General features: G+C 42.9%; 1 protein-coding gene across 1 annotated transcript in view; it reads right to left on the reverse strand.

Moving 5' to 3' along the window:
* Positions 1-9,808, reverse strand: part of Rpap3 (RNA polymerase II associated protein 3) — a 39,744-nt gene that overhangs the window by 19,142 nt on the left and 10,794 nt on the right. The window contains exons 6-10 of the mRNA XM_031354071.1: positions 8,996-9,117; positions 8,068-8,138; positions 5,757-5,882; positions 3,354-3,481; positions 95-216 (exon numbers count right to left, since the gene is read on the reverse strand). Coding sequence (XP_031209931.1) covers positions 95-216; positions 3,354-3,481; positions 5,757-5,882; positions 8,068-8,138; positions 8,996-9,117 — 569 coding nt within the window. The remainder of the gene's footprint in view (positions 1-94; positions 217-3,353; positions 3,482-5,756; positions 5,883-8,067; positions 8,139-8,995; positions 9,118-9,808) is intronic.

Consider the following 9,808-nt stretch of genomic DNA (forward strand, 5'->3'; position numbering starts at 1 on the left):
AGGTGAGTGTGTCAGATATTCTACAGTCTCATCAGGTGAGTGTGTCAGATATTCTAGTCTCATCAGGTAAGTGTGTCAGATATTCTAGTCTTACCTTGCTTGGCCTCATTGATCTTTCCCAAAAATGTTCTTGCTGTTCCTCTTCTGGCAAAAGCTTTTGAGTATGAGCCATCTAGTAAGATAGCTTGTGTGCAGTCTCTTTCAGCTTCTTCATATCTATTGAACAGAGTAAAATTACTAACTGAACAACATGAAGCTTACAGAATCCTGGGATTGGCAAGATGGGGTCAGTAGATAAAGGTGCTTGCGGCCAAGCCTGACAACTGAATCCATTATTAGGACCCACATGGTGGAAGGAAAGAACCAAGTTGTCACAAGTTGTCCTCTGACCTCACCTCACAGGCCATCACACACACAAATAAATAAAAAGTTAATTAATTAATTAATTAATGAGAGAGAAACAAGAAGACCCAATACAATCTAAGTTTTCATTGTTTTGTTTAAGACTATAGTCTTACTATGTGGGCCAGGTTGGCTTAGAACTTGCTACCCTCCCTCCGCCTAGCATACAAAATTTCAATTAACAATTCCCAAAACTCTGTCTTTAAGGAGAAAGATCTTTCAAAAATTTCTCATTTCCACCAAATCTTTGAGCCATCTGGAAAAGAAGGAAAGAGAACCAGACTAGGAAGTGAGGAGAGATGGCCCCACAGCCGTAGATCAGACAACCTAGAACAACCTCGAACTCCTGCCAAGCTTGGGACCTCTACTCTGATTTCTTCACTTTGTAGCACACTGAAAACCATGTCCTTGTCCGAGCAACATAACTCTGTGTATGAATGCACTAGCCTAGCGTTTTAGATGCGTGCACAGACCCTGTACTTCAAGAATGCCACTCCTTTACAGCACACAGGAGGACTTTGGTCTCCTCTGTCACCTTGTCATATAAACCACAGACTTTTTTACTCCTACTCTTGTCTTTGATTCTGAATATCCATGCAGGGACACGAGCCTCTAACTCAGTGGCCTCTGCAACTTTAATATAGTTCCTTGTGTTGTGGTGACTCCCAAACATAAAATTATTTCATTGCGACCGTGGATCTGCCGTTATGAACTGTAATGTAAGTCCCTTTGTGGGGCTGAGACCCACAGGGTGAGAGCCACTGCTCTGGCTCACTCAGCTCAGTCTCAGCCAGTGCCTCCCCGCCTGTGCCCGCAGCCTGTCCCTCAGCCAGTGCCTCCCCGCCTGTGCCCGCAGCCTGTCCCTCAGCATCACCACAGTGTATTTAGTTATTATCGTTTCTTTTCATGTCTCTCCCTCTTTTTTAGAAGCTTCATATTTATTAAAAGCAACTATACATTTACTATCTGTACACTTAACACCCTTCGTGGTGTCTACCATGGCACGTGACACAATTTAGCTCAATAAATGTTTGCTGTATACATAAACCAGAAACCCATACTATAATTCAAAGAAAACTCAAAAGATAAATGTTTAGGAAGACAAAGAGAAAAACAAACCTAGCAATTGATCTGAAAACCTAAAATCTCTAACAAGGGAAGATGGTACGTCTACCGACAGACGTGTATTATTCATTTAAAATCATTAAGTATCAAGTACATACTGTACATGCCAGCTGGATTTAGGAAAATTCAACTTATAAAACTGTTAAGACAGTGGGAAAGGCCAACTAATAAAACACACAGTAGCCCTGGAACTCCCCTTCTGACCTACGTCAGGCCTGCTGGCTCTAGACATCCTTCAGCACAAATGTCTGAAAGAATCCCCACGCAGCAGTGACTCCCTTGCTTAGCCCAATCACAGCTGGCTTCCAGCTCTAGCAACTAAGAGCTTAGCTTTTGGAGGGACCGACTCTGACCCTGGTTCCCAATCTAATACTACTGAGTTGTTGTTGTTGTTGTTGTTGTTTGGTTTGGTTTTCCAAGACAGGGTTTCTCTGTGTAGCCTTGGCTGTCCTGGAACTCACTCTGTAGACCAGGCTGGCCTTGAACTCAGAAATCTATCTGCCTCTGCCTCCCAAGTGCTGGGATTAAAGGTGTGCACCACCGCAGCCAGCATACTACTGAGTTCTTTTTTTATGTCTTAGCACAGTCTGGCACCTCAGGAAGAGCACCCAGGTTTGTTCTGGATTCACCCTCTTCAAGTACTAAAGCCCTGCCTCAAAAGTCTGGCCACGCCTTTATTACCTCAGCACCTTCTGAAGCTAACCACTTACCAAGCATAGTCCACAATTTCCCTGCTCCCAGGCCCTTCATCTTCCTGAAACCAACTAGGAATACAATATTTCTTATATACAGTATACACTAACAACTTGAATGTCTTTCTTTTTCTTTCTCTTTCTGGGTGTGGTAAATGTTCCTCAGTGTGGGTCTGTCATCACTCTCCACCTTCATGAGAAGGAGTCTTTTGCTCAGCATGGAGCTCACCAACTGAGTGGACCACTGGCCTGGCCAGCCTGAGGTCCTCCCTCCAGGGCTGGGATCACAGGGTCTGATACCATGCCCAGCTTTGATGTGGGTTATGGGGATGCAAAGTTAGGCTCTTATGCCTAACTAGTTCCCTCCCCACCTCACGTTCTCCTCTTTCAGCTCCATCCACCTAACTTGACAGTTAGGGAATGCACACCACAAGTCTGCTGCCTCAACAAGTCGGTCGTACACTTTACTGCAGAGGCTCCACAGTAGCCTCTAATATGTAAAGCTTCCTTCCAAGTACAGGGTGAGGCCTGCGATACTGTGTGACCCTAAAGCATATACCAGAAAAGTAAACACAAAAAGAGCAATATAGCCTGCTCCTTCTCTTCATGTGACCCTACCTCAAAAATAAGGTGACTCAGCAAGTAAAGGTTCTAACCCGAAAACACGATGACCCAAGTCTGATTCCCAAACCAATGTAGGGGAAAGAGAACCAACTTCTGCACCTGCCCTCTAACTGGCACACACACCACCCACACATACATGTAGTAATTTTAATACACAATAGACTTATATAGTATAAGTATATATATAGTATGTTAATAGAATTATAAAGATACTAACACTCACATAATACATATGTTTCACTCTCTCATTAACTGTAATGAAATTACAGTGCAGTTTGTTCAGTGCTGGGCTTTGGCTCAGCACTGAAGCACTTCTCTAGTATACCAGAGTCCTGAGCTCTAACCCAGCACCGCTACAAGAGAAGAAACTAGAAGAAGGGGAAGGGTTCAAACAAAGAAGATAAATGACAAAATACCAAATTAACTACAGTTAACTTTGTTAATTAATAATTCAATGTTGCAATCTACAGTAAATTTTCATCTTGAAGGCAAGACGGAGGCAGAGCTTACTTGTGAGTCCTGAGATAGGCCATCGCTCTGTTAGCTGGGAGGAGCGCGTTACTGCTGTCTGCTGCCATCCCTCGGGTGTAGCATTCAATTGCTTGCTCGTACTTCCCCTCTTTGAAAAATCCATTGCCCTGTTATTTTGGAGAGAGGTATGAAAGTCAAAACGTGCTGAACATTACCTCAATTCAGATCCGAGAGAAAACATTGACATTAAGTCAGTGGTTATACTGCATTCTCATTGCTAATGGAGTTTTTAGAGACGGGGACAGCCAGTGCGTGCAGCGATGCCTGAGCAAGCACGAGGACCTCAATTCTGACTTCCAGAACCACAAACAGCCAGGTGCTCAGGCTTGCCTATCCAGCAGGCCCAGCCAATTAACCTCCAAGTTCAGAAGAGATCATGTCTCAAAGGTAGTAAGACAACACAGAATAACAGAGGAGGAGGATCTCTGGCCTTCACACAATTATATCCAGCTTCACATATATGTACATACACACATACCACACATACACAAACACACTTAAAAATACAAAAACAAATAAAATCTAGTTTATGAGACATCTAGAATACATTAGCATGAGTTTTCTTAAATGACAGTATTCTCTTTTCAGCACAAACACACTACGATTACTCTACAGCGCCATCAGTGACTACTAATCCAACAGGAAAGGCCCAGACACTACACTAAGTCTTCACTTACATTAGAAACTAATCAAAAGGCCTGTTGAGCTTGCTGGGGTGTGGCTTAAAGATGGCGAGCTTGCTGTCACGGGCAAAGGCCCTGGTTTTGAGTCCCAGCACTCAAAAGCAAGAAAAGGGGAGAAAGAGATTTAAGAGGAGGGGAGGAGGGATAAGAAGAGGGGAAAAGAGGGGAGGGGAGAAGGGAAGAGAGAGAGGAGGAAGGGAAGGGAGGGGAGGGGAAGAAGTAGAAAATAGAGGAAAGGGGAAAACTGTACAAAAGCATCACAAACGCCATGGTTTTCTGAGACAAGGCCGGATAACTAGACCATCTCAAAACTCACCAGGTGGCTAAAGACAGCCTTAACTTCTGGTCCTCCAACCCCCTCCCAAGAGCTGAGATTACAGACTAGCATACCCAGCTCCAGAGTTAATTTTTGTGAATGAGCATAGCACTAGATTACACAGCCCACTCTATATAACACTAATTTACCTAAATATAATGTAGATTTTTTAATGTTGAGATTTTTTAACTTTATGTGTACAGGTGTCTTGCTGCATGCTTGTCTACGCATCATGTGTGTGCCTGATGCCCAAGAAGGACAGGAAAGGGTGTCAGGTCCCCTGGACTTGGAATTACAAATGGCCGTGAGCCATGATGTGGGTGCTGGGAATCGAACCCAGGTCCTGTGTTCTTACCATCTTCCAGCTCCAATATAAGTTAAACTATACTGAAATTGGGCTTCTGCTTATAATCAATCAAATAAATTACAACCCAGAACTTCGTAAGTATAATTTAGGAACCCTCTGTGGTCCCACAAAAGGCTATAAATTCATTAAATTAGGGACTAGAGAGATGGTTCAGCAGTTAATAACACTTGGTGCTCTGCAGAGGACCTGGGGTTGGCTGTGCAACTCACAACTGTCTGTAACTCCTGTTACAGGAGCTGTAATTCCTGTCTTCTGAGGGCATCAGGCATGTGTGTGATACACACATATATGTATATGTACATATATGTGTGTGTATATATATACAATGTATATACATATATATGCAAACATATATATATGCATACATATGTATATATATATATATACATATATATATATGCAATGTGTACTTTGTGTTCATGTAATATAAAATAAATATGTATCCTTCATTTTTTTTGGGGGGGGGGGACAGGGTTTCTCTCTGTAGCCCTGGCTGTCCTGGGACTCAATCTGTAGACCAGGCTGGCCTCAGAGATTTGACCTGCTTCTGCCTCCAGAGTGATAGGATTAACGGTGTGTGCCAGCCACCATGACCGATTATGAAATTAAATTACACTAAAGTATAATTAGATCACTTCTTTCCTAAAAAATTCACTAAATCTTCTCAATTAAAAATATATTTCAGTCAGAAAGTTTTATATGAATTATAGGCACATTATAAAAATAAACTATAACTTGTCTCTATATTAGATTTATAATTACCTACATTTAGTTTGTTCCCTAACCCTAAACACTCTTATAATTATTTTGCATGTGATTATTCTTATGTACTAAGGCATCAGTAACTCCAATGTTGAGTAAGCAGCCACCAGACGGTTTAGCATACTTAACTTCCATTTCCTACTCAAAAAAAACGTTTTTGAGGTTAGAGACAGAAATTTAACTGAAATACAAGAAAGTAGGCGTCAACATCGGCTGGACAGATGCAGAGATCGGAACCCCATCAGATGGATTACCAAGTCTTTCTCTGCGATGGCCTTCTGCTTGCCCTGCTGATCCTCATTTGGTTCCTTCTCTCCTTCTGCTGGCTTACTCACAGCAGCAGCTTCTCTGGGCCGTGAGCTTTCCTTGGACGTTAAAGCCTAGGAGACACAGCACTCAACTAAAATAAGGCATGTAATGTGAGATGCACCTATATCAGACCTGAAATGTAAACTACTTAAATACATTAAAATTCCTTATACTCAAATAATTGCAATACTCTGTATTCTAACTCAATCTTTCTACTTACTAAAGTAAAAGCAATATATATGTATACACATAAAACAAATGCAACATTCTCCCTACTTCAGATAAAATAAGCAGTATCCAGCAAATACAGTTGGTATTTACTAGTCTACAAATATTTGCCAAATCTCTACATAGTCCAGGCACTATTGTAGGTGCTGTTTTTCAAACATAAAATAACTGAAATCACATTACTCCATTTCCCAGATTTACTGTTCAGTTCTTATTTGACCTAATACGTAGGAAAGCATACTTGGCAACCCTAGTGGAGATGAGATTTTAACCAACAATGTATGTGCAGTAAACGGTATATAAAGTCAGATTTCCTCAGCCATGGGCACTTCCCTCACAACGTGCCAAGATGGCAGAACAGCTACAGCTTAAGGAAAGGCCAAGTGACAGGAGCCTCCAGGGCCCTGCACGTCACTCGCTTCACTACTGCCCCTTGTCCTTTTAAGACATGCTCTCAGACTGGCCTCAGGTTCAGTGTGGAGCACAGGCTGGCCTCAGGTTCAGTGTGGAGCACAGGCTGGCTTCAGGTTCAGTGTGGAGCACAGGCTGGCCTCAGGTTCAGTGTGGAGCACAGGCTGGCCTCAGGTTCAGTATGGAGCACAGGATGGCCTCAGACATGGGCTCTGCTGCCTCCCTCCCCAAGGGCTGAGATCTGGAAACTACGCTCTTCTCCTGCTGCTAGGAGGTTAGTTCCTTTACTGACACACAACTCACGCAGCACAGAGTGACAGCATATGCAGGCACTGGTCACAGAGATAAAGAGCACCCATGGTCAGGGGAGCAACCCAAGCTGGGCTGGAGACCACTCAGTGGTCAGTCACTGCTGCTTTTATAGGAGACCCAGGTTCAGTTCCCAGCACCTACATCAGTGGCCCACAACCACCTGTATGTAACTCCAGTTCCAAAGGATCCAGTGCCCTTTAATGAACATGCACATGACTGAAAATAACATAAATCTTAAAATTATTTTCAACTAAAAAAAAATTTCTAAAAAAACTTTAAAAACTGTCCTTGGAGGAAAAACAAGCAATAGTTTTGGGAATTTTAGCCAACTTTTTTCTTTTTTCTTTTGATTTATTTTATTTATTTTATGTGTATGAGTACACTGTAGCTGTACAGATGGCCATGGGCTATCATATGTGTGGCTGCTGGGAATTGAACTCAGGACCTCTGCCGGCCCTGCTTGCTCCAGCCTCTCTCGCTCTGGCCCTGCTAGCTCTGGCGTAATTCGCTGTAGCTGTCTTCATTGTAGCTGTCTTCAGACGAACCAGAAGAGGGCGTCCAATCTCATTATGGGTGGTTGTGAGCCACCATGTGGTTGCTGGGATCCGAACTCAGGACCTTCGGAAGAGCAGTCAGTGCTCTTACCCGCTGAGCCATCTCGCCAGCCCGCCAACTTTTTTCTTAAAACCATATTTTATTTTTATTGTATATAGCATTTACTTATAATGAAATGTCTTGATGGAATTGTAAATAGAATTCAAAGAAAATAAAAATTTAAAGTATTACTTTTCCTAAGTAGGTCAACAAACCAACCTGTAAAATGCTTCCCAGTTAGGGTCAGTATCACTCTCTTACCTCTGCCTTACCAGTTTGGTTAAACTGTATAGTACATGAAATAAAATCATAAAATTTATGTCTAATTCCAATACTTGGGTGACTGAGGCAAGATGATTGCTTCAAGTTTGAAGCTAGCCTGGGCTATATACGGCAAAATCCTAAAAAAAAGAAATCTATTTGGAGGCAGGGAGCTGATGAAATAGCTCAGTGATTAAGAGTACTGGCTGTTCTTCCAGGACCCAAGTTCAATTCCCAGCACTTACATGGCAGCCCTCAACTGTCTGTAGCTCCAGTTGCAGGAAATCCAATGCTCTTTTGATTACCACAGACACCAGGCTCACATGCACACAGGCAAAACACTCATACACAGAAAAATAAACTTTTAAAAAATCTAAAGTTTATACGAAATCTAAGCAACAACTTTCACCTTCGTGATATAAAAGTCAAACCTAAATGGTTATAATTTACCTGATCAATTTTCCTGAGTTCATTTGTTGCTTCAAAGTTATCTGGCTCCAGTTCTAACACTTTCTCATAATCTAAGTGAGACAGGAGAGAGGGCGTTTGGAAGACGGGGATAGTTTTACAACCTGTACAGACCAGCCGTTAGCTACAGGTGACACCGAAGCAACTGCTCTATCGTAAAATGAACTAACGACAACGACTAAGCTCCTAAACACTTTTTATTCTCTCCCCGGGCAGAGAAAACCCTAAGGAAGTCTTCACAAACCTGGCTCCACCAGCCCCGGGTGGTTATGCCATCGGGAAGCACAGAGCCACTCAAAGTCAGCTTAGTCCTACTTTGTAATTATTCCACAGGTCTTGTTATGGAATAACAAGGTCGGATTTACTAATAAACAACCAGGCTGTGCTTGCCTCCTGACTCGCTACAGCCAGCCACCGAGATGACTGCACCTCCTCTGCAGATGAGATCTGAAGGTCAGAAGGGCACCTGCTCACCTGCGGTGGCAATGTTCAATGATGTAAAAATGAAGCAAAGTCTGACCAGTGGCAAACAATACATTCTTTCCCAAAATAAGGTATCTTTTAAATTTCAAAAGAAGGGCTGGTGGGCCTAGCAGGTCAAAGCATCAATGCCAAGCCTGACAATTTGAGTTTGATCCCGGCCCAGCCCGCCCTGCTGCCCCCTTGCCCCCCAGTGGAAGGAGAGAACCGACTCCCTCCAGGGGTTCCCTGGCTTCCACTCACACCCTGGCAGTATCTACACGCACCTGCATGTGTTTTAACTGTAAAACAAAAAAAATTTAAAATTGCCAAAACAGCAAGCTTGGTTCAAAACGTTCCGTAAGAGGAGCACTATTCTGACCCGGTATGCTTTGTGCTGTGAGCTAAGTCGCTGAAGAAATACCTCAGGACGACCTGAGAAGAGTAATACCTTTTCTGGCCTCCTCTAATTTCTGCAGGGCAAACCGAGCTGCACCTCGTCTGGCGTAAGCCTTGGTGTAACTCCTGCTTAAGGCGATTGCCAAGTTACAGTCAGACTCGGCAACAGCAAATCTGCAATGCAAAACCAAGAGGCCATTTACCTCCCAATTATACTCATTTCTCCATCTTCTTTTATTTAATTAAACTTAAAAATAATCTCTTCCCTCACCGTACCCCAGTGCAGGGAACAAACCCAGGACTTTGCATATACACTACTGTATTTGCTACTATGTATTCTACTACAGCCATGACTGTACACGATACCATGCATATTCACTACTGTATATGATACTATATATTCACTACTGTATATGATACTATATATTCACTATAGTACACTACTACTCAACATACCCAGTCTATAGAAGTAGTGATTTCTTTCTTTTCTTTTTTTTGAGACAGGTTCTCACTATGTAACCCTAGGTGGCCTAAATTGGAATTCAACATGTAGGCCAGGCAGGCTTGCCTTGAATTCCCAAACTCACAGAGATCTGCCTACCTCTGCCTCCTGAGTGCTGGGATTAAGGGTGTGTGCCACCACACCAGGCAATTTCTGGGTTTTGTGGGATTTCAAGAGTCTATAAGAAAAGAAAAGACAAGCTACAGGACTGTCAGAAGACAGCTGTTGTAAACAGATGCTGAGCTGCTCCTGGTGCAGCACTCAGGAAACAAATGCAGGTGGATCTCTAAGTTCAAGGCCAGCCTGGTCTATAGAACTAGTTCTAGGATAACCAGGACTACACAGAGAAACCCTATCTCAAAA

The sequence above is a fragment of the Mastomys coucha genome, unplaced genomic scaffold (assembly GCF_008632895.1).
Source record: "Mastomys coucha isolate ucsf_1 unplaced genomic scaffold, UCSF_Mcou_1 pScaffold11, whole genome shotgun sequence".
Classification (NCBI taxonomy): Eukaryota; Metazoa; Chordata; class Mammalia; order Rodentia; family Muridae; genus Mastomys; species Mastomys coucha.